This window comes from Liolophura sinensis, chromosome 12 (assembly GCF_032854445.1).
Source record: "Liolophura sinensis isolate JHLJ2023 chromosome 12, CUHK_Ljap_v2, whole genome shotgun sequence".
NCBI lineage: Eukaryota > Metazoa > Mollusca > Polyplacophora > Chitonida > Chitonidae > Liolophura > Liolophura sinensis.
The window spans coordinates 2,089,616-2,114,783 of NC_088306.1; the positions used below are offsets into that span (position 1 = coordinate 2,089,616).

The following is a 25,168-nucleotide window of genomic DNA, read 5'->3' on the forward strand; positions in this document are numbered from 1 at the left end:
ATATATATATATATATATATATATATATATATATATATATATATATATATATATAGGCGATAACCCACTTAACACAATGACGCTCCCCTATCTTTCTTACACCTGTGATCAGTTTTATCTCACTTGTGGTGTGCTCATGTGCGTGATTGTTAATATCGCCTTCAGTACACAAGGATTATCGGTACAGATTTATAGCGTAGTGGTAATGCTTGCCTGTATGAAACATTATGTTGCCAGGGTACATGTATGTTAAGTGTTAGTAACTGGTAACAAAGTAGTCCGGTTCCTGTATAATGTTGCATCTACAATCCATCGTTAGTATGCTGTCAACAGGCAAAATGACACAACACGGGATGAGATGCCTCCGCGATATGACTCTCACGGGACATAGTTCTTTTGAATATTTTCTCATATTGAAACTGAATTAGCTGTGGCTTGGATTCATTATTTCTTGGTAAACCATAGTTCATGTAGTTCTTAAATTCATAATCCGTATTTGAACCGTCAGCGGTGGTGATGCCTTGAAGGCAAATACTGGACGGACATTGGAGTACCCGCCATTAAGAGAGAGGTAGATATAGCCGCTGTCCACCGGTAAAGTAGAACAACGTAGTGCATGAGAGTTCAAGGAGCTCACAATCCTTCAAGTGCATGTATCTTTTGGAATAGCCTGTTAAGCGATATCTGGCTGTCATTGAAGTTTGACAGCCGTTTGACTAAAAACATCAATGACAGACAGATTAGGAAATATGACATCAATCGGTCTGGATGTGAGTTATGAAGAGGAACCAAATTGGTGCACGGCTTATTAGTTACCCATGTTGTTCGGACCTCTTGAGTTTTCGGGAGTGTTTCCGACTTTTGAGGATGCCCAGTGGTTACAGCTTTTGTGGTTCTGGAATGGCGACTTCAGAGGTTGCCAAAGGATGGCAGCCTGGTTTAAGGCGACAGTCTCAACCATAGCTTCAAACCACAACCAGGTGTGTACACCTCTACGTCATTTTATTTGATAATAATTGGAAATTTAACCAGGTGCTTTCTTCATGGTTTTACGTCAAATAACATGAAAACCTCAAAAATGCTGTAAATCAAATGGCATTGTGGTTTTCATCCGTGGTTGCGGCTCTTACATCTATATTGGTAATTTGATTTACACTGTTGGAATCAAACATTACATCGTCCCTGTGTCATGGCTGTTACTCGGTTTGATAGTGGGGCATATCTCCAGTATGACTGGGTCTTATTCCCCATCTTATAATGTTATTGCGTGTCTGGTGTTGCTGATTGCCACTCCAAGTGAAAATAGTGGGGTTTGTATGAACATATCCTTTGTGCCCAAATCGGTAATGTATCATACATTTTACTGTGACATTTCAATTTCATGCATGTAATGGGTTTGATATTGACTGAGAAATTAAATATGTACTCCTTATAAAACTTTTTGTCTTTTTAGTTTTTCTTCTAACATTGGTTAGAGCGTCCGCTTCAAAGTTGGGAAACCCAGGATCAAACTTGGTGTCGGTATAATTTTAGTGGGTGGAGTATCATATCTGGTGTCTTCGGCATGATACTTCAGTGGCGACATGGACTCGCCATGCCACAAGGAGACACAGTATATGTTCACACACATAACTCCTCGTCGTCATGTGACCGACGAATTGCTAAGTGCGACGTTAAACCCCTAAAAGCGACGTTAAACCCCATTCCTCTAACATCGACTCGTTGGGTTTAAACCACTTTGTGGAAAGGAAAATGGCGAATTTTCAATGTTCACAGACCGGCCCCGATAGCAGCGTCCACTTCGGGAGCGGTAGATCCAGGGTCAATCCTGGGTCGAGTTACACCTAAGACAGGAAAAGAGGAAGATGTAACTTCCTCGCTTGGCGTTCAGCATAAAGGGGATAGTGCAACGACTGGTTGACCCGTATCAGTATAATGGTTTGGGTGGGGCGACTAACTTTCCTCCGATAAGGGGTCTCAGTGAAGCAGCACTAGATAAAAGAGCGGTGGAAATCCGTCCTGCAACAAGGAGGCACATTACATGCTCTATAAGGTTTCCTTCGTCGTCATATGGCTGAAAAATTAAGGTACGACGTTAAACCCCAAGCACCGACTCCTTCAGTCAATGTTCACAGCGACGTTGTTAAATAAAAGCAGCTATATGAAAGAAATTAGTTTATATTCGGATGAGTACGGAAATGTTCGAATTGCAGTCTTCGTTAGGAAATTAAGAAAACGGGGTGAATGACGCCACGTAGACCATGCAGATACTCGTAAAGGCGTAATATGCCATAAATTATGTTGAACACAAGGCCATTTGCGTGTGGCTAACGCTGTGTGTCTGAATCTAGGCCTCCCTGGCTAGCTCGGCAGTAATCTTTCACCGGGCGGTGTGTCGTGCATACCTGGATAAGTGGGATGGTTTTTCACCGCTCTCTGCCAGCTACATCTAGATTTCCTTTGCCCATATAACTGATGGCAGAGAAATATTGTTGCGTTCGGTGTAAAGCTTCATTCCGGTGAATAAAATGCCCCGTTTGCGCTTCTCTCACACAATCTTACGAGGGCCTTATCAGTTTATATTCCACTATGTAAACGGCTGTTCTCGTGTCAGCGGATCTGCCTGACGCTATGTTTTCTTCAGGTCTTTTTTTTCTATCTTCACACGTTCAAGAACAATACAGAAACAGCGATGTATTACAGAAAATGACAAATAATGTACACAACTTTTAAGCCAGTTTCTTCAGGTCCAAGTTATTCTCTTCAGTTGTTGTGGGTTGAATTCCAAAATTACTAGGTACCTGTCGAGGATTTACTACCGATATTGAAATCAGTATTGATATTCTAATCAAATGTACGAAATATTTCACAACCTGGTAAATAACGACAAATCTGGTATCATTTGGTTGTAGCTACTTTAGTATACGATGTCTTTCACACTGCGGAATTATCTCCTCGGGATATTTTGGCTTCCTTCCATGGTTTCTTCTGAAAAAAAATAGCAGCATTTCTTTGTAATATTAGATATTGCCTTTATTGTCGTATATTCAGAGTTTGTTCTCGGGGTTAATCGACCAATAAATTAGCAAGGTTTTATTGTTTGTTTGTTTATTATATGATTTGTAAATTAAGAAAGTTTCACTTTTACAGCACCACCACCTGTTATATATATATATGAATATATATATATATATATAAATGCTCATAGAAGGAACCATTTCTTTGTTATTAAAATGCATCCGTACCTTGTCAGCTAAGGTCAAAGCAAGTGAAAAACCTCTGACAAACCAGCGAGATCAAGATTCGAACACGCGACCCAGATCACCAAAACCTCGCGTGAGGCACGTTGTAGGCCTACTACTGAACCAACAGGAGCCCTTCAAACCACGTATCTAGGCATGTATACGAATCTGGGGCCATGTCTAGCAATGCCACTTTCTTGCCTTTTATTGTGAAACCTCATTCCGTTTTGTTGCGCCGCTTTGACTGGCTTCGCACCCTTACTGTTGAAGATAACTTTTCTTCCACCCATATGATGAGCCCTAGAGACTCCAGTTTCCTCCACCCGTAAAACTGACCACCAACCTATAAGTGCAATATTCTTGACAGTTAAAGCAATGATTTATTTGATTTTTTGTTATATACGCCATTTAAAGCAGTATACTGAAACAGCACTTGAAATGGACGTTTTCTGAGCACCAAACCCAATTTCGCTGTTAAAAAGGTTCACTTACTTATACTTTTAACCGTTCACGAGTGGACAGGTACACCTGCCGATCAGGCAGGTTGGGCGGGTGGCTGTCCAGCCGTGGCCCCATTCGTCCATGCAGTGCTTTACACAGTCATTATTCGTGTGACAGGCTAGCGCGGCCCCTATCAATAAGAAAGCGTGACACAGTGTTTCACATATTTATTGCCCGTGTAACAGGTTATCCGTGTGGCAGGTCAGTGCGACCCCTATCAACAGGGAAGCGCGATACAGTGCTTCACACGGTCGTTATTCGTGTGGCAGGCCAGTACGACCCTATGAACAAGGAAGCGTGATAGTGCTTCACACAATCGTTATTCGTGTGGCAGACCAAGAACGATCCCAGTCGACACGAAAGTGTGATACAATGCTTTACACCACCAATCAACGATAAAGCGTGATGCAGTGCTTCACACAGTCGTTATTCGCGTGGCAGCCCAGTACGATCCCAATCGACACGAAAGTGTGATACAGTGCTTTACACCACCAATCAACGATAAAGCGTGATGCAGTGCTTCACACAGTCGTTATTCGCGTGGCAGCCCAGCGCGATCCCAATCGACACGAAAGTGTGATACAGTGCTTTACACCACCAATCAACGATAAAGCGTGATGCAGTGCTTCACAGAGTCGTTATTCGTGTGGCAGCCCAGTACGACCCTATCAACAAAGTTACAAAGTATGTATACAAAAGAATTGCTGTTCTCAAATGGCTACTTCTTCTCGTATGATGCACGAATGAATGATTATGGCTTAACACCACTTCGACAATATCAATTAGCCATACCGTGGCGATAACCTGTTTTAAAAAAGGATAGAAGCGTTCCGTGTAGTTTTGATGCGATATAAGCATCCCAGATCAATCGTAAATCGATGGGCATTTTTAAAACCAGCTAAAACCACATAAACCTCAGCTGAACGTTGCTTTGGATATTAGTCTTAAGACTTTATATTGGTATATACTGGTAAAAAACAACTCGTGTCTGTTACTACACCCTTGTCCAAAAATACTCGCTGGACTACATTTTAGGCAAATCATCTCACTTTGACAAAACTGAATAATGTGACCAACCTGAAAATAATTCTTACCTATAGAGATAGCCAGGATTGCGAGGTATAGCAGAGTTCTCCACATGTTGACCTATGTCAGGTGTTGAGCAGAAATGCCGTGTTATCAGACAAACGTTTCTTTATCAGGCCTTGGCCAAGGTTAAGCTTTCTGGACACCGATGAGATTCGTGCCTTGAACCTCACATGTATCTTATCCTTGTTTTACCTTAAACCGATTTATCATGTTAAACACCTGTCCAAGCGCACAATGAAGTGCATAAAAACATGCAGAAATCCCAAAAATAAATTAAAGTAAGTAAGAAATGTGGTAAGTAATCATATTTCTCCAATGTCCAGCACTTACGATAACGTAAGACCTCAATAGTGTAAAATGCAAATTTAAGCAAATAAGCAATTTTCCTGATTTATACTTTCAAGAAATATTCTGTTAAATTGAATAGAAGATCTGTTGTCTGAGTGATACTAGAATGGATTCTATTGCAACATATTATTCTGTTGTAGACACATATTGCATTAATTCAACAGAACGATTCTATCAAACGGGACTTCATGTTGAATGACACATTGTTTTGTTGTATTAACAGAATACATTCGAACATCACCCATCACTAACAGAATTTTTGTTAAAATGAACAGAATAATTTCTCTGTTACTGGGTTAGTTATTTGGCTGGTAAGTAATACTTACTATTGTTTACAAATTGTATATTATTTGACTGTTGCCGAGTTCAAGAATGTAACGTCGACCAGCGTTATGAGAGTTCTGTGCTTTTTGTTAAACAATTCACATCACGCTCAAACACACAAAGAACACTGTCGCCAACAAGAAGAATAAATACATTATAGCAACAAAAACGTCGCCCTGTCAGAGACATGCAGCTGTAGGTTTCAGGTTAAACCAAACTTAGTCTAGAATAGGCTGGGGGCATTGTTGAACCTGATTGTTTATTGAATTGCATGCAGAATATATATATGTACAATTGTGTAGGTGGACCATGAGTAGTGCGAGACACTGGTGACGAGACCCGGTTTTCTAAGGTCTGATAAACTTCCGTGGCAGCAGTCGTGGTTCCCACGGCTACGACGTCACATAGATTCAGCTGTCAGCATTACAGCCTGTTCGATATCACCATTACGCCATACAGATCTATCTATCTTCGAGAAAACCTGTATCCAGTATGCTGAGAACTGCTTTGCTCGTCCTCGTTCTGATTTGCTGTGCAGCTGGTGAGTTCATTTTCGTTGGTACAGTTTGAAGAACAAAATGTGATTTTCAAGCGATGACTCATTGACAGACATTATGATATTTCATCTTTCTTGAAACAAACAGACCGGCCCGTGGCCGAGTAGTTAATATGCTTCCTTAAATCGCTATAAATACACAAGGTGCGGGTACAGGCCCAGTCTAGCATAGAGAGCTGTTTATTTCCCGACACTCATGCATTGTTTGTAGTGGGCATTGTGACAAAAAGTGGCCTGACAAACACTTGGCGTAGTCTAACCTTCGTTGAGATCCATTGTGCTAGTCGAGTTGTCAGTAACTTACCAAAGGTCGATCCTTTAACCTGTCACTTCGTTTCCATCCATAAGACCCGCCGGCCATCTTCAATCGTAGAAATGAGTTTTTACAAAAGTATATAACTAATACAAGATATCTTTTAGAAAATAATTTTGATAATCTTAATTAATAATTAAAATTAATATTAATATTGATAATTAAAATTAATAATTTTAATAATTTTGATAAGGTAAACAATTCCCGACTCTACGGAAAAAAAGCATTTGTGCTTGTACTAAATACGACATTTCTATCCAATTTTCTAAATCGGTTAGACTGTCCAACAGAAAAAAAATTCCAGCCATAGCAACATTAACAAAACTTTCAAATTCGATTTCATTTCTTTTCGATTTCACTTCTTTATTTAGAAGTTGAACTACATGCCTATCAGAATCCTGTTACACAAAGCGATTATAGACTAGATGTTTATGATTGTAAACCTTGCTTGGAGTCCAAACAGATACAGTATATCAACGGTCAGCTCTGTAATGGACGTTCAAGATCAGTAATCGCAAAAACCAATTTCCAGAACAACAGAAATCACCAAAAACCAAAAAAGAAAGCAAATAAAGTAAGCATTTAAAATGATATTATTAAATTATATAAATTAATTTATATAATTAAATAATTAATTAGTTTTAAGTAAATTACTTTTATTTTCAAAATTAGGATGGATTCGTGTAAAGAGAAGCAGTCAGCAGTTCTCGAAGACGATAGGAATATACCAGGCGAATGAATGTTTGTTTATAATTTGTCGTCATTTAAAATTATGTGTTTGTATCGGGTTTTGATTGATCTGTTCATATATGAAACTTGGGGATTTAATTCAGTATTCAATACATACCCTCAATACATACCCTCAGCTGTATATAGGCTAAAATCGCTTTGTGGAACAAGGGTGTCTTTTTCATGCAGAGAGTGACCCAGGGGCCTCCCACCAATGCGGTCGCTGTGAGTTAAAGTTCAGCTCATGCTGGCTTTCTCTTCGACCATACGTGGGAAGGTCTATCAACAACCTGCAGGTGTTCGTGTGTTTCCCCCAGGATCTGCCCGGATTTCCCCCACCATAATGCTGGCCGCCGTCGTAAAAGTGAAAAATTCTAGAGTACGGCGTAAAACACCAATCAAATAAATTCATGCAGAGTACCGGCACGAAGAGTAGCCTACTTTCTGGCCTTTCCTCCAATGGAGTCACATTCATCACCCCATTTCTCTTATCTTCTTCCATTCCCTACAGTCGTGTTGGGCTGCTCCAGGAACTCAGACTGTGACAAGTTTTGCCAAAATATGTACGGCTCTACCTGGACGGCGTTCGCGCCAACCTGCCTACTGGGCAAGTGCGAATGCATTCTTGTCCACGGATAAAATTTGTAAGCATGCCATTGTTTGATTAATTCTCCCAAATCTCTGCTCAGAGGGCTGGTCTTGTTGACACTGTAACGGGTTTTAAACTAGTCGGAATGTCTTCCTCATACTCTTCATAGCGCATGCGTCAGTCGCTACCTTTCGCTTTACATCACTGCCACTATTAGACAAGCTTTTCTTTGTAGCCTGTGAGACGCTTGTAGGCTTGTATAGGTTTAGCCTCATCACTTGCGTCCTCCGGCGGAACAATTTAGTACGCATTTATCAATAAAATTGTTTTAGTTTTTGTTAGAATCATGTTAGAATTTTGTTCTAAAAAGTATGCATGTGTATGAAGTACTATTAGAGACAAAGGTTGAGACACATTTCTGAAATCACGTCCTGCCTCATCACCGTGATTCCAATGACCTCGGCGTTATTAAAGATTTCTGTACAAAATGTGCTGTTGGTGGCAATGATGTAAAGCGAAAGGTAGAGAGCGACGCATGCGCTATATAAAGCAGTATGTGTGTCTTCCTATCATAGTTCGCAAGCATGAGTTACGTTGTTCATACATAGATCCACGTAGCATATGAGCGAGTACAGCCTGCTTCAGTACAGTACCTCCAGAGCTCGGCTCTACCACACTGTGTTTCGTCTTTCTCATTGTGCAGTTATGTCTGAGCAAGAGAGAATGTGTTTGCAACATTGTGCAGCGATCGCTGAGCAAGTGAGAATATGTTTGCAACATTGTTCAGCGATCTTTGAGCAAGTGAGAATGTGTTTGCACATTGGATAAGTCCGTCGACTCATGCCGTACTGTTGGGGTTGGTGGGACGGACAAGAGCCCCTTCGGACAAAAACCCCGCGGACAGAACTCCCGGCGGACAAAAGCTCGGGTGGACATAAGCCCCTCGATCAGTATTTAAGTGTATATGGAAAATGACATAAGCTGTTTGGTTGTTTGAGAAAACTTGAAACCTTCTCCCTGAAATGCCGTTTCAGATTTCAATACATGTTTGCAAACAATAGAACCTTTTCTTACTCGTTCAATCTCATGTATTCTAATCGTTTTGGACGACATGGGAAAGAGTTATATATCTCTCGGCGGCATGAATGCCCGACCTCCATTCCAGACTTATCTGAAAACCACAAAAGTCCACAAGTATGGTAAACATTTGTTGTATTGCAGCTTGAGTTAGACTTTTTTTCCTATTCTAAGAACACAAATCTAATAACACAAATATATATGCATATATGTACCAAAAATATAATTTACGTGCTATAGCCTAACACCGCTAAAGAAAATGGTTGAATCCAAACACTTGTAGGAGTGATGGTTTTAACCTCAGAAACCAAAAGAAACAAAACGTGAACGTTTACATCTTTCCGAGTGTAGATGTTCAGAAGCTTGCAGCCAACATTTATTTTTCCGGATTTCAGGGAATAATTCATAAATATTAATTTACCGAATTCACACAGAATGCTTCCAATTCAATGCTAAGATCACTGAGTCGTTTGATATATCATATACATCCATGTAGGGCATATAAAATAGGGGGAAAATACACAGTAGCCTATAAAAATAAAGTATTATTTTTTTTTTAAGGGTATTCAAAAATAATATTTTTCTTGTGAAATATAATAATATCCACCAGGGATTTTGTCCGTGGGGCTTTCGTCCGTGGGGCTTTTGTACTGAATTCGGCTGGGTTATATATGTTAATATATTCATTTATTTATTTCTTTGATGCTTTACGTCGTGTTCAAGAATATTTTACTTTTACGGTGGCGACCATCAATATGGCGAGAGGAAATCAGAGAGAGTATACGGGGAAGCCCACGACCCTCCGCAGGTTGATCGCAGACCTTCCTATGTACGACAAAAGAAGAAGCCAGCATGAGCTGGACTTGAACTCACAGGATCCCATTGGCATTGTGCGGCGTCTACCACGCTAATTACAACATCACGGAGCCCCTCAGCCCCCTCCCCTCTCGTTTCTCACCAGTTTCTTCACACAACCTGTCATTTTGATACGGATGCCGGTTAGTGTCATGATTACCCCTCATCTAACTCCCACCCTCACTCCCAATATTGCCATTTACAAGTATCCAGCCCTCGCCCATCCACGCCCTCTTTGTCTTCCACTGGTTCGATAAGGTCGCGGTCTAGATGGCCGCTGTTAGCCACCATAAAAATGTGCCATTATATTACAAAACACTTTTTTTTCCTTTTAAAGGGTTTTTCTGGGGAGGAGGTTGTCGGTCTAATCGACGAATATGTATGGTTATCCTTAAAGTAGAAACCATTTTACTTTTTCTGTTTGGGACCCAAATCTTCAAATGAATAAATTTTTAGCCCATCTTCTATACTTGTGTTGTTTTGATTGTTTTCGATAATTCATCGGAATTCTCAGTTATACGGTCATATGACTTCTGTTACAACTCTTACAAGATCTATCATCTTAAGCTGAATGTGAACGATAAAACCAAGTAGTGACAGTTCGTAACGTCCAAAAGAAACTATTATAATTTAAATTTTTTTTAAATTTTCAGGCATCTAAAATGAGATTAAACATGGTAACATTCTTGGTGTTTTGCGTAGTACTCAGGATAATTTCACTTATACGACTGCGGCCAGCATTATGGTGGAAGGAAATCGGCAGATCTAGGAAGAAACCCACGACCACCCGCAGGTTACTTGCAGACTTTCAAACGTACCGCCGGAGAGGAAGCCAGCATGAACTGAACTTTAACTCACAGCGACCGCATAGGTGAAAGACACCTCGGCATTTTTACGGTTCCCTCCACCCATAAATTTAATCACTGTCCTATAAGTGAAGTACTAATTAGAAAAATAAATAAGTATCAGTAAAATAAAGAAACAAATAAGTTTTATTTTTGACTAGGCGTTTCACGCGACTTTTTTGTATATATACATGAGTCAAAAAGACTATAGTATGTCTATGTAATTATTTACCATGCTGCCCTTACACGCATCGTTTGACGACAAAGTTCTATCCACGTTACATCGGATGCTTCACCTGCTGACCATGTTTTTAATACTGAACAACAAAATATATAGTACAACTCCAAACGCTGTGTTGGAATGAGCCTTTGAGGTTAAATTTTTGCAGATGGGGTGGTTTGGATGATCCACACACATGTAAAATCGGACCCACCTGAAAAACGACCAAGAGGTTATTTATTTATTTCCTGATTACTTGACTGCATGAAAGATAATGAAAGATATTATATTGCTAGCCCAATCAAATTATCTGTATTTACTGAGCATGGCTCAAATTATTCCCTTTCAGTAAACATCACGCTCGTGCCTGTACTATGTATATTGTCAACATGAGTGTAAAGTGTGATAAGGTTATGTGTACTATATATATATTGTCAACATGACTATAAAGTGTGATAAGGTTGTGTGCACTACGTATATTATCAACATGACTCTAAAGTGTGATAAGGTTATGTGTACTATATATATATATATATATATATATATATATATATATATATATATATATATATATATATATATATATATATTGCCAACATGACTGTAAAATGTGATAAGGTTGTGTGTACTATGTATATTGTCAACATGACTGTAAAGTGTGAACAGGTCATGTGTACTCAGTATATTATCAACATTACCATAAAGTGTGATAAGGTTATGTGTACTAAGTATATTGCTAACATGACTGTAAAATGTGATAAGGTTGTGCGTATTATGTATATTGTCAACATCACTATAAAGTGTGATAAGGTTATAATTCAACCCGCTTTATAAATTTTAGGAATTTTTAAACCGATTTTGAATGGTAACAAGTGCAAAGGCAAAGCGAGTTTTGTGGGTTTTTTGTGTTTGGGGTGTTCTAAAATAATAACAAAATGCATTGGGATTCGCATGCGCTGATCGAGTTTTTCCCAAGAATCTCTGATATGACATTTTAAAGCTCTTGTTCTCAGAGGCTGCCAAAGACGTGGTCAATGAAGTCGTGTGTTCGAATGCAGTTCTCTCTGTTTCGACCGTGGTTTTAGTCAGGAGCTTTCTTAGGTGCTTAGCAAACTTGATGTGGTTTATTCGAACCACATAGGTTTCCGCTACTCATAACCTTTCGGGACCGGCAGAGTCACACCTAAGACTTTAAAAGAGGAAGTTGTAACTTCCTCGCTTGGCGTTCAGCATGAAGGGGATAGTGCAACGACTGGTTGACCCGTATCAGTATAATGGCTCGGGCGGGGCTGCTTACTTGCCTTCGGTAAGTCGTCTCAGTGAAGCAGCACTAAATAAAAGAGCGGTGGAAATCCGTCCTGCAACAAGGAGGCACATTACACGTACATGCACCCTAATGATTCCTTCGTCGACATATGACTGAAAAATTGTTGAGTACGACGTTAAACCTCAAGCACTCACTCACTCACTCTACTCATAACCTTGCCGCCGTCATATTAATAGAAACTTCTTGAGTGCGGCGTTAAATGCCAATCAAATAAATAACGCAATGTAACGTACTTTGGGTCGTCAGTACACTCCACTTCCATACCACGGGCCTTTATATCTGCCTTCAGCTCTGTTATTGATTTTCCGTTACAGTCTTCTCTGAAAACCACACAACAAACCAGATATTTATTGAGATGGAGCCAAAATTAATGAGATTTGTACATTATACGTTAGCATAGCATTTGTCACTATAGCATCACACTATCCTGAGTCCATTAGTTTACCATTCTGAAGCATTGCATCAGTACTTATATTCCATACAACATGAAAATAGCGAAAATAAAATGAACCGTGAACTGTAATGAAACTACTACTACTAATTAGATATCCTACCATAAGACACATTAGACACACCATCATTAGACACACCATCATTAGACACATTTGACACACCGTCATGAGACATCCCATCATTAGACACATCATCATTAGACACCCCATCATTGGACACCCCACCATAAGACACATTAGACACACCATCATTAGACACCCTACCATTGGACACCCCATCATTAGACACACCATCATTAGGCACATCTGACACACCATCATTAGACATCCCATCATTAGACACATCATCATTAGACACCCCATCATTGGACACTCCATCAATAGACACGCCATCATTAGACATATTAGACACACCATCATTAGACATCCCATCATTAGACACATCATCATTAGACACCCCATCATTGGACACCCCATCATTAGACACGCCATCATTAGACACACCATCATTAGACACACCATCATTAGACATCCCATCATTAGACACATCACCATTAGACACATTAGACACCCATCATTAGACATACCATCGTTAGATAAAGCACCATTAGACACATTAGACACCCCATCATTAGACATCCATCATTAGACACACCATCATTAGACACATCAGACACCCCAACATTAGACACACAGTCACTGGACACATTAGACATCTCATCATTAGACACATTACACACCCCATCATCAGAAACATTAGACACCCCATCATTAGACACCCCATCATTAGACACATTAGACACCCCATCATTATATACCATCATTAGAACCCCCATCATTAGACATCCCATCATTAGACACACCATCATTAGATACATTAGACACACCATCATTAGACACCCCATCATTACACATCTCATTATTAGACATCCCATCATTAGACACACCACTGAAGTGTTACCTTCTTCTCTTGCTAAAAATTATATCAAACTTGTGTCATTTAAATATTTGAATTGGACCTTAAGTGAGTTTTAAGGGCCCTATTTATATCGTTAGGCGCCAATGACGATTTGGCGCTCAGGTTTGATACTGAATGAAGCAGAGATTTGATACTGGACGGTGCCCAGGACCTCGTTAAATGAAGAGCTCATGTTAAAATACAGAATGTAAAAAATTAAAACTAAACTGCTGCTGTTGTCAAAAGCAGACTTCGCCCCACGCGAGGCCGATCTGAGGGTAGCCAAAGTTGACCCCAGTGGTCAGAGAAAAACTCTTAGAGGCCGTTCTGAGGGTAGTCAAAGTGGCCCGCACTGGACCAAGAAGACCCTATAGAGATCGATCTGAGAATGGTCAAAGTGGCCCGCACTGGATCCTAGAGGCCGATTTATGGGTAGTCAAAGTGGCCCGCAGTGGACAGGAAAAAAAAAACCCTTTAGAGGTCAATCTGAGGGTAGCTAGAGTGGCCCGCACTGGACAGGGAAAACCTTATAGAGGCTGATCTGAGGGTAGTCAAAAGTCCAAGTGGCTCTCACTGGGCAGAAATAATTCTAGAGGCTGATCTGAGAGTAGTTAAAGTGGCCCGCACTGGGAAGAAAAAATCATAGAGGCTGATCTGAGGGTAGTTAAAGTGGCCCGCACTGGGATGAAAAAATCCTAGAGGCTGATCTGAGGGTAGTTAAAGTGCCCTTAGAAGTCAATCTGAGGGTAGCCAAAGTGGTCCACAGTGGACAGAGAAATCACAGAGGCCGATCTGAGGGTAGTCAAAGTGGCCCGCACTGGACAGAGAAAACCTTATAGAGGCTGATCTGAGGGGTAGTCAAAATGGCCCGCACTGGACCCTAGAGGCCGATCTGAGGGTAGTTAAAGTGGCCCGCACTTGACCCCAGAGGCCCAAATGTAGCCCCCCACCAGACAAAGAAAACCCCTAGAGGCTGAATGAGGGTAGTCAAAATGGCCCACACGGACAGAAAAAATCTAAGACGCCAATTAGAGGGTAATCAGAGTGGCCCGCACTGGACAGAGAAAACCGTAGAGGTGTCATTGAAAATTATCATTCTCCAGACTTTTTTTGTTATTGAAAGATCTTTGTCTTGAGTGTTGAAAAATGGCATTAGTCACATTTCATGCAAACTGGTAATAACTATCTGCACAACTTTAACATGCGTTTGGTATTACATGAGAAGGGTGATTCCCTCCTCGTGACCTTGTTAACAAGCAGATCAGCATACATTACACCATGGCCTTTAATGCTCATTATGTGTGTACGAATTCATTCCCTTAACTCGAGCAGCTCAAGGCAGGCGGAGTCTGGCGTGGCCATCAGTTGTCGCCTGTATCTATAGCTTCGGGGAATCCCCGCTTTTGCCAAGACACAGCAAGTTATTAAATCAAAAAATAAAGGTTTACCTTGCAAAATTGTAAAAAAATCTTTATTCTGTAATGATCGCACTTCCTTAGAATATCCCGACGTCAGTGTGCCACAACGGTACCAGGAATAATATGTGAAAGTATCTTTCGTCGTGATCGTCATTTTATACAAAAACAACCAAGGGTAACGATAATGCATATTTAGGCTACACTCATGCAGAATATGTGATAAATGTGTCTGCTAAATTATTTTACTGGATCGAACATAGTGATTGTATACATCGAACATACGAGCGAACAAGTAGGGCACACGTACTTAACGCATCAGCAGTCGTTTAATGAAGTGTGCATCATTCAAGGAAAGTAACTTGTGTAATTAACTATCATAACGAACGGAAATAGGCATTTATTTTATTTAATCCAGAAAAATCCAAGATAGCCCATTGGCGACGATTTTGTAAACTGCACTAGACGCCGGCCTTGGAGTTTGTAAATACAACCAAACTTGGTCCAGCCTATTTCCTTCCATTAATAAATTTTTAGATAACATCGTGGCAAATGTGAAAAGAATCTGTATCTTCTAACGAAAAATTCCAAGAGCATACTTACACGACATGTAATTTTAGATCGTGGGCGAGTAAAATACGAATCCTGTCCACTTTGGATGTATTCATGGCCGGTAACTCCACTCTGCCGAAAAACCTGCGACAAATGTGAATATCCCGTGGATCAAATTGCTTCACGAACCTCTGACATTGTAATCAACGATCATTACGCCAGGAGACACGTTCAGATTTGTCGTGCACGTTTTTCCCGAATTAAAAGCTAGACTATTAACTGAATTCATTGGCAACACCGAAGCAGAACAATACCATATAATTAAAGATGTACAGCATGACCAGCATATAGTGTGATAGACGTACAGCATAAAGAGTAAAACCAGAACAGCGACAACAGTGTGATAGACGTACAGCATAAAGAGTAAAACCAGAACAGCGACAACAGTGTGATAGACGTACAGCATAAAGAGTAAAACCAGAACAGCGACAACAGTGTGATAGACGTAAGGCATAAAGAGTAAAATCAGAGCAGCGACAACAGTGTGAAAGACGTGACGCATAAAGAGTAAAATCAGAGCAGCGACAACAGTGTGAAAGACGTGACGCATAAAGAGTAAAATCAGAGCAGCGACAACCGTGTGATAGACGTAGAGCATAAAGAGTAAAGCCAGAGCAGCGACAACAGTGTGATAGACGTACAGCATACAGAGCAAAACTAGAGCAGCGACGTCAGTGTGATAGACGTAAAGCATAAAGAGTAAAATCAGAGCAGCGACTACAGTGTGATAGCTGGCAGATGTTCACGCGTAATCGGTGAAATACGGCCACTTTACCTCAGTCAGGGTTTTATGGGGTTTCTTTCTTTCTTTTTTTGTTTTTTTTTAACATTTAACAGAATATGCGGCAATCGATTATGAGATGTGCGTGTATATGTACACGCTGACTTACCCCGTCCTGTTGTAAGGAGGGAACCGACTTCCATTGATCATGACCTGAACCGTACCTGAAGCCACCTTGGCGAACTGAAAAACAAATTTTTATTTTATTTTTATTTATTAATTTTTATAATATATCTCTTTGGTGATTTACGTCTTACATAGGAGTTTTCTTATATAGGCCGAGGAAAACAGGAGTTCTCAGGGTATACCAACCCCCTTCAACAGATACCTGAATTAAAGCCACGCAATCGAACCAGAGAGAGATGGGATCGAACCCACAACCTAGTTTTTCATGGGTTGTGGGAAAAATCAACGCTTTAGCCAAATGCTAGATAAATTAAGGCCAATGTAATGTTCCATCCTATCCTAAATGAAGGCAGTGTGTTGCTCTACCCTGCCCTATCCCACACAGGCTAGAGTAGATAAATGAAGGTGGCGTAATGTTGAACCTTGTCCTATCCCAAACAGGTCTACAGTAAATAAATGAAGGCGGCGTAATAACCCACCCTGTTCTATCCCAAACAGGATAGAGTAGATAAATGCAGGTGGCGAAGTGTTCCACCTTGTCCTATCCAAAACAGGCTAGCAATAGATAAATGAAGGTGGCGTACTGTTCCACCCCGTTCTACCCCAAACAGGCTAGAGTAGATAAATGAATAGGGCGTCATGTTCCACCTTGTTCTATCCCACACAGGCTGGAGTAGATAAATGAAGGTGGCGTAATGTTCGACCCTGTCCTATCCAAAACAGACTAGGGTAGATAAATGAAAGCCGCGTAATATTCCATCCTGTCCTATCATACACAGGCTAGCAATAGATAAATGAAGGGGGCGTGATGTTCCATTTTGCCCTATCCCAAACAGGCTAGGGTAGATAAATGAAGGGGGCGTGATGTTCCACCTTTCCCTATCCCAAACAGGCTAGAGTAGATAAATGAAGGTGGTGTATTGTTTCACCTTGTCCTATCCCACACAGGCTAGAGTAGATAAATGAAGGTGGCGTAATGTTCCAGCTTGCTTTATCCTAAAGAGGCTACAGTAGATAAATGAAAGATAAATGAAACGTTACGAAACATGCACATCAGCGCTAAGGATTTGTTTCGTCATTTTTGCAAGCACCATGGCTTTTTCACATTTTATTTTACATTTAGGGTGCGCTATACATTTTCATCACGCATGGATGTAGTCTTTCTATTTTTCTGTAAATTTTCACATGTGAAACAAATTTTGGCTGAGCAAGTCATAAGGCTGAATACGACGTCTATAACTGGTCTCAGAGGAAATGAACTACCGAAAGGCGACTTTGTTAATTCTTAATTCTTTGTTAATTCTTCGTAAGCTTCATATCGTGCGTGAAAAACTTCATTGTTGCTGTGGCAGAGACTGCTCTGCAAGTTTTGAGAAACAGGTGGGTGATCGCTGGATATACATGTGAACTTCTGCATTTTTGTCCTGATGTTGAAACAGTTAGAACTAAACATTTGTCTATTTAATCACTGGAGTGAATACGTTATGTTGTGAGGGGTTTTCCTCTTGTATTTACTACAGGCTGCGCTTTTGTGAAAGACGAACAGGAACATGCTTTAGGAACGTTAACAACTAATCATTTCACTGTTTAATTTTATTTGATTGGCCACTTCTGCTCTGTGAGTGGTTTTCCTCTTGTATTTACTAAAGGCTGCACTTTTTTGGACGACGAACCTGTAACCCCGATCAACCTCTCTTAAAATAAATTCTAAGAAAATGCGCATTGTTGGACTTACCTCCCTTGAGGCAGCCTCCCAGTATGTCGTTTTGGGGCCACTGGGACACACGTTTCGGTTGGGACACAGTGTGTAATTAAAGTCTCCGGCCTCTCCTGACCAGCACCAGTTTAGTTGATTGAGAGTGTAACCTGTATGACGTGGAACAAGTAAGGGGAGAGAACTGTCATTCAGTATATTTGCTAGGTGGATAACATGACTTCTTGCTTTTGTTTACCAATACATAGGTGGGCCATTGCGGAAATAGACCGCTTACATTTCACCAACGATGCCTGCGCACAAATTTGGGAGGGACTACAATCTCTTGACCCAGGTACTACATCTGGCATCAATCTCTTGGAGAAATATAATTTTGTGCTATCTTATTTATTTGTGGCATCTGCGATATGATAAGAAGCGACAATTAGGAACTCACCGTAAAGTGTGTCCTCTAAGGCGAAGTAGCGCTTTCCTCGATACGTCAGTTCGTGGACAAACCCTGAGACACCTTGCCAAAACATACTCTGGGGTCAAGAAGTATAAGGGAATGAGTAGGGTATTAGGGTAATTCGACAGTATTGCAGTGGAAATGACTTACAGCATAGAGAGTAACATCAGATCAGCGACGACAGTGTGATCTATAGTTGGAAAATAGTCACAGGTTACTAGTGAAATACGGCCTCTTGTCAAATTACCTCGGTTAGGGTTTTATTCTAACTGTTCATGTAAAAGATGTTATTAAATATTATAGAAATTAACCCCACCTCCCCCCCCCAACCACCACCACCACCATAGCTTAAGCAGTATTAGGTAATGCACTAATGTTGATTGCAATTTATTAGAGGTCACTGGTCCAGAATGATTCAAAATGCTGTGCTGTCATCACATATAACATAAAATCACATCAAAACCAAGCAAAGGGACCAGGCTTTGGCGATGCTTAGTCCACCAGCAGAACTTTGGTTTATGCAGGAATACAATATAATAGGGCCAAGATCAAGAAAATCATGAAAAAAACATGAAGACACCTAACCGTTTGCTGAAATAAATGAAACACTTTACAGAAATATACACATAAAACCAGGATTTAGGCGCAGTTTTCGGATCGTGCCTATTTACAGGATACATGTATTTAATCTGACGCAGCATTACCGAGCGCATTTCAGGTTTCCTCTTCCAATTAACTTAAATCAATCTTTTAATTAACTAATCTTATCTATATGCCAAAATTCGGCTGCCAAAAGATGACTTTGTAAAGGAAAGAAAGAGAGAGAGAGAGAGAGAGAGAGAGAGAGAGAGAGAGAGAGAGAGAGAGAGAGAGAGAGAGAGAGAGAGAGAGAGAGAAAACATTTGTCAGCTAATAATGGGCCTATTTAGTAAATAAACTATTTTCTCTACAAAAGTAGTTTCTCTCTCATTCAAACTACTTGCATACAAAAACACTGGCCCTTGAAGCAAAAGATACATCAATACAAATCCAGACCATAACTGATTGAAGAATTTGTTGATTCAAATTTTTTTTGGGAGGGGGGGGGGGGTCTCTGAGGTTCAGTTGGTTCTGCGTTGGCTGTGAGTTCAAGTCCAGCTCATGCTGGCTTCCTCGTCGGAAGGTCTGTCAGCAACATGAAGATGGTCGTGGGTTTCTCCCCGTGCTCTACCCGGTTTCCTCCCACCGCAATGCTGGCCGCCGTCGTATAAGTGAAATATTCTGGAGTGCGGCAGTCATGATTATATACATGTCTGTAGAGAAGACTAAAGTAGACCACTGCCCTTCGTCCAGTAAATGACAAACCGTCTGACTTAACGCCGAATCTAAAGCAGTGGGAACTGGATTCGAACCTGCGCCCTCATTGATCAGGGGCAATCGTAGTGAGCCAGAGCTTTAACCATGTGGCCCAGTTGGGTCCCGAATAAGTAATTAATAGCTAAATAATTTATTTATTTCATTGATGTTTTACGCCGTCCTCAAGAATATTTCAGTATTTCATATTTCCCTGGAGTTACATAATTAGTGCATGACTTACCTTTCCTCGGGGTAGAGAATGTGTAGAGGCATTGATAAAGGCCGAGTACATATATGCGCTCGTGTTACAGGAACTGGTGTTCGTGAATGCGCTCCTAAAAGTATCCCAGAGTTCATCACAACTCTTGTTTCTGTGAAACACAAAAGAAAAAATCCGCACATTGAACGCCCTTCAGGGAACATTGACTCTGTTAATGCATTAAAGACATAAAATCCTAAAATGTAGTATATATCAAATTAAACATCCCAGTGACCTGGTCCCTGTGCCTCGTTTTCATGCTACACTGAAAAAAATTAATCTTCCTGTTAAAATGACCACAACATGGAGAGTAAAACCAAGGCAGAGAAGACATTGTGATAGTTGACAAATGGTAACACGTAACTCGTAACTCGTAACTCGTATATCTCAGTCATGGTTTTATTCCAACAGTTCGTTTAAATGTTCAAACATTAAGTAGCCACAAACAAATTCTCAACATTACACAACCAAAGACTTACATGTATTTACAGCACAGAGTAAAATGGTCGCACGTAACCTGTGAAATGCAGCCTCTAGTCAGTGTACCTCAGTTACGGTTTTATTCTAACTGTTCATATAAATGCATAAATAGTGGCAAATTAAACGCCCCCTATAAACCACGGCTTAAGCAAAATTAGGTTAAAAAAATGCATTGATGTTAATTTCAATTTATTTGTTATTTTACCATTTGATATTTCACCATTTGTTATTACATCATTTGTTATTACACCATTTGTTATTACACCATTTGTTATTACACCATTTGTTGTTATTTTACCATTTGTTATTACATCATTTGTTATTACACCATTTGTCATTACATTTTAATTCTGCCGTTGTCAGAATACGGGACAAGAATTTCTGATATTTTTGCTTTAAAGGCTTTGTTTTCTGTAAAGACCATTGGAGTCAAATTTTCTTCCATGTTTGTTCTGCAACGACTGGTTGACCCGTATCAGTATAATGGCTCGGGCGGGGCGGCTTACTTGCCTTCGGTAAGTCGTCTCAGTGAAGCAGCACTAAATAAAAGAGCGGTGGAAATCCGTCCTGCAACAAGGAGGCGCATTACACGTACATGCACCCTAATGATTCCTTCGTCGTCATATGACTGAGAAATTGCTGAGTACGACGTTAAACCCCAAGCACTCACTCACTCACTCACCATGTTTGTTCCACAATTGTGTATTCCATTATGTTTTATGCCAATTTGCGTAATTCCTGCTTCATTAAAGGATTATGCATATTGTGATGCACCACAGGTGCAGTGTGAACTTTTCCAGTTAGTTTCTTCCTGAGTTTTCAGCCTAGTCCAAGAACTTCGTTTTGTGCTGTCATAAACGTGTTTCACTGAATGGTATATAATGAGTCCATTACAACCGGCACAGTCTAGTCTCAGCATAGTGCTAATAGTCGTCGTACAAGCCTAAGTGAAATATTCTTGAGTAAGGCGCAAAATACCAACCAAATAAATAAAGAAATAGATCTTATAGTAAGACTCTGCTTAATAAGGCTAACATATAGTCTAAGTAAACTGTGAATTCAACATCAACGTATGCTATACACATATCTTTTTCCATATATGCTTAAGGTTTCTAACTGTTTAGCTAGCAGCTACAAAACTACCGGTATAATTGTTTGTATCCCAACTATCGTGTGCTATTAAGTCACGCATACCTTACATTTCTTTATTTTAATCTTGTAATCACGAGAAAATTATTCTGGGGCTTACGTAATTACGAGATATTTTTTCTATTTGTTTTAACCTTGGCACTAACTGGCTTCCATACATTCTGAACTTTGCCCAATAATAACTTCCTGTATGTAGCTCAAATGTAAGAACTTTTGTGGTAGGCTATAACACACGCTCGATGTGTCCGTGAATATCAGCAGATTATAGTTTTATTTCTCTGTTACACAAAGCTAACATGCCAGCCATATTAACAGTAATCACCATGACAACGTTTGCCACTGACACGTTTAATTATGGCAGTTACTATTAGCTTCTGAGTATACGAGCGCATTGATTTTCTCTGTAAATTTGCCAGTAACCTCAAAGTTGTGCCCAAACCTCTTGTGTGTTAACACTATAGTAACATGCACTTTTCTCTACATACAACATAACAAAAATTCAAATTAGTTTGAGCTCTATTTTTAAAGGTAAAGTCAGCATTTTGTCACCATGATATCTTCTTGTAGTAGGTGGGTATTTCAGGTCTATCCAAAACAGGTAAAAATTTGATCAATTTTTGAGAAATTGGTTATATTTGACTTGCTTAAAACAAGTGCGTGGCAGTATTTTTTTATAATGATTGCCCCAGCACTCTTCAATTCGGGAGTGAGGGAGTGCGTGGGGCTTAACGTCGTGCTTAACAATTTTTCATTCATATGGAGTGAAGGAATCCTTAGAGTGCATGTAATGTGCCTCCTTGTTGCAGGACGGATTTCCACTGCTCTTTTTTTCTTGTAATGCTTCATTGAGACGACCTACCGAAGGCAAAGTAAGCTACCCCACCCTAGTCATTCTACTGATACGGGTCAACCAGTCGTTGCACTCCCCCTTAGTGAAGTGAGGAAGCTTCAACTTCTTCTTTTAAGGTCTTAAGCGTGACCCGACCTAGGATTGAACCTGGATCTATCGCCCATGAAGCGGACTGTCTGAATGTAAAAAAAGGCGTAAATAGGCTATACGTGGACTCACGATGAAAAGTATAGGATATGGGGGATTTGTCAAGAGCTATGCTATTATAAGCTATATGGGGGTGTGGGTGGATATTGAGTAGGTAACATTAACCGTTGTTCCAGTTTATGATAAATTAAACTCAGTCTCAACGTATAAATTTCTGGCAGACCTTTCCATGTATACGGCCGGAGAGAAAATCAGCATGAGCTGGATTTGCTCACAGCGACCGCTGTGGTGAGTGCTCCCGGGTCAATGCGCCGTACTGGCTGGCTAACCACCTAGCTCGGCCACGGAGCTCCCCCCCACCCCCCTCAACGAAAACGAATAAAAATGAATAAATTGGGGAAAAAGACGCACGTTAAGGTACATGGGCGGTGGCATAAACTCTGCTTCCTTTACTTACTTTTTACCGCAGAACGCTTGAGGGTTGATCTTCTCCACATAGTCATAGCAGCGACCTTTAAAGATATCCTCGAAGTTTTTGGTCGTGCCCAGGCTCTGACCGCAACTGCGGCACTGGGCGCCGGGTACCAGGCTACTCCCCACGAGAAGCGAGGCGGTCAGCACGACGAACAGCATCCCGGGGAAAGAAGTTAATCCGATTAGACTGCTTCACAGAAGACGCGTTTGTAGATTATTTCTAATCTGAATTAAGTAAGCTTTTCGGATGTCTGATGCGGCTGGCAACAGCAAACAGATCGGAATATACCACCGGAGCTTTAGGAATGACTGAGAGCCTTATTAAAGCTCAAGTTAAATTTGATTTCATATCCCGTCGGTTTAGAGTTTACGACTAGATACTTTAAAAACACCCCAGGTATATATATATATATAATACGCCCATGCTCCAGTTTCGTAAAAATGACTATGAAAATCATGTTTATATAGGCCTGTTGCACCAATGGTTGCAACCCGGATGGCCTTACAGTATGGAAGCCGGAACAGGCCATCAGTGACGTGACTGATCGGTCTTCATGACAAGACGACCGGGAATTACCCAAAGTAAGACCGGATATAACCGTCCTGTTCTACTTTTCGAACAATACATAGCGTGCCAAGGCGTCTGATATTCACAAAAGGACTATCAAGATGGCCTTTGGTCCATATGGTCGATCGTGAGTTCTAAACCAGCTCCTGCCATAGTTTGTTGCGACTTTGAATCAGGGTGTCTGTTAGCCAGCAAGTCAGTCACGGACAATTCCTTACAGTGCTGCTTCGGTTTCCTCGTATGCAGTCATATATAAGAAGGAATAAATGAGCTCAAACTACAATTAAATGAAATAGAGAAATACATATTTCTAATGTATCCCGACATCAAATACATGAAGTTAACGATGAAAAGTGTTTTTTGTGGGGACCATGTTAAAATAACATACAGAGACATTGACGTCTGGTCTTGCGGGAGTATTCGAGAAAAGATGTGCTCTCGTACGTTTATGCTTGCTTCACTACTCTGGTTGTGTACTAGTATATGTGCAGCCAGGACTGTACGCAGTTGCACGTTATAATTGTATATAGAATTGTAACTGTATATATAGCCACTGTGGCTGACCGTACAAAGAGATACATATGTTTATTTAATCTCTACGATCTCCCGTCTACATATGCTCCACTGCTAACACGATTTTCATAGTACGTGCCGTTGACCTTTGTTCAGCGAAATCAACGGGTCGTGGGCGGTACTTGTATATCGAGTGATATATATGGACAAGTAGGTGATAAACTTCGGGGGTTAAGGGTAGGTGGGAGGAGAAGGAAAGATACTAGTATATAGTACAAATCACGGGGATGCTCAGTCAATACTCGACTTTAATCTGACCTAAATGTAAGTGGTGTTAATATCAGTAAACTACCAAACCCTCCCGTGCATATCTCTCAATCAATCCCACACAAGTCACGAAAGGCACACGGTTTACCCGCCTCTATTCGCCACACGGTTAATGTCTGTTTGGTTGTGGGTTTCTCCCAAAGTCTGCGCGGTTGGCTGTGGGTTTTCCCCGTGGGGTCTACCCGGTTTCCTCCCCACGATAATGCACATATGTGAAAACCTTGAGTGCGATGCAAAACATTAGTCGAATAAATAAATAAATCCATGCCTCGTTTCTGGTACTTCAACATGGGTATTCTGTTGGAACAACAGAATGGTAGAGAATAGCTGGAGTAGTAGAGAATGTTGCAAACGTGTCGCATTTGGGAGTTGGGATTGGGGAGGTGGAGGTGTGTCATAAAGTCCGCGCTTCCCTAGGCGCATGGGCATGACGTCAACGCATGCTTGCACGTCACGCAAAGCGCCAACGGACCAATGAGCGCAGCGCCATCAGCTCTATGTCGCACCAAAAGGGACCCATGGTTAAGCTCCATGTCGCGCCAAAC

The 25,168-nt window shown here is 40.7% G+C and overlaps 1 protein-coding gene and 2 long non-coding RNA genes across 3 annotated transcripts; 1 reads left to right on the forward strand and 2 right to left on the reverse strand.

Moving 5' to 3' along the window:
* Nucleotides 1-2,852: 2,852 nt before the first annotated feature.
* On the reverse strand, nt 2,853-4,919 carry LOC135479263 (uncharacterized). Its single transcript, XR_010445842.1, has 3 exons — nt 4,838-4,919; nt 3,735-3,873; nt 2,853-2,988 (listed from the first exon to the last, which is right to left on the reverse strand). It is a non-coding gene; the product is annotated as an uncharacterized LOC135479263 (long non-coding RNA).
* A 996-nt stretch (nt 4,920-5,915) lies between these two features.
* Nucleotides 5,916-10,090, forward strand: LOC135478997 (uncharacterized). Its single transcript, XR_010445800.1, has 3 exons — nt 5,916-6,045; nt 7,614-7,746; nt 9,961-10,090. It is a non-coding gene; the product is annotated as an uncharacterized LOC135478997 (long non-coding RNA).
* Nucleotides 10,091-10,603: 513 nt separating this feature from the next.
* On the reverse strand, nt 10,604-23,575 carry LOC135479597 (ADP-ribosyl cyclase/cyclic ADP-ribose hydrolase-like). Its single transcript, XM_064759486.1, has 8 exons — nt 23,199-23,575; nt 20,098-20,227; nt 18,510-18,597; nt 18,095-18,225; nt 16,343-16,416; nt 15,444-15,536; nt 12,249-12,335; nt 10,604-10,902 (listed from the first exon to the last, which is right to left on the reverse strand). The coding sequence occupies exons 1-8, from the start codon at nt 23,372-23,374 to the stop codon at nt 10,761-10,763; spliced, it is 921 nt and encodes a 306-aa protein (XP_064615556.1). The 5' UTR covers nt 23,375-23,575; the 3' UTR covers nt 10,604-10,760.
* Nucleotides 23,576-25,168: the final 1,593 nt, after the last annotated feature.

Excerpts from the sequence above, each read along its gene's own strand:
- LOC135479597 (XM_064759486.1), bottom strand. The coding sequence starts at position 23,374 with ATGCTGTTCGTCGTGCTGACCGCCTCGCTTCTCGTGGGGAGTAGCCTG. Across the intron at positions 18,226-18,509 it reads CTTAGAGGACACACTTTACG|GTTACACTCTCAATCAACTA; the intron begins GTGAGTTCCTAA and ends CACGTCATACAG. Across the intron at positions 10,903-12,248 it reads GAGTGTACTGACGACCCAAA|GTGGGTCCGATTTTACATGT; the intron begins GTACGTTACATT and ends GTCGTTTTTCAG.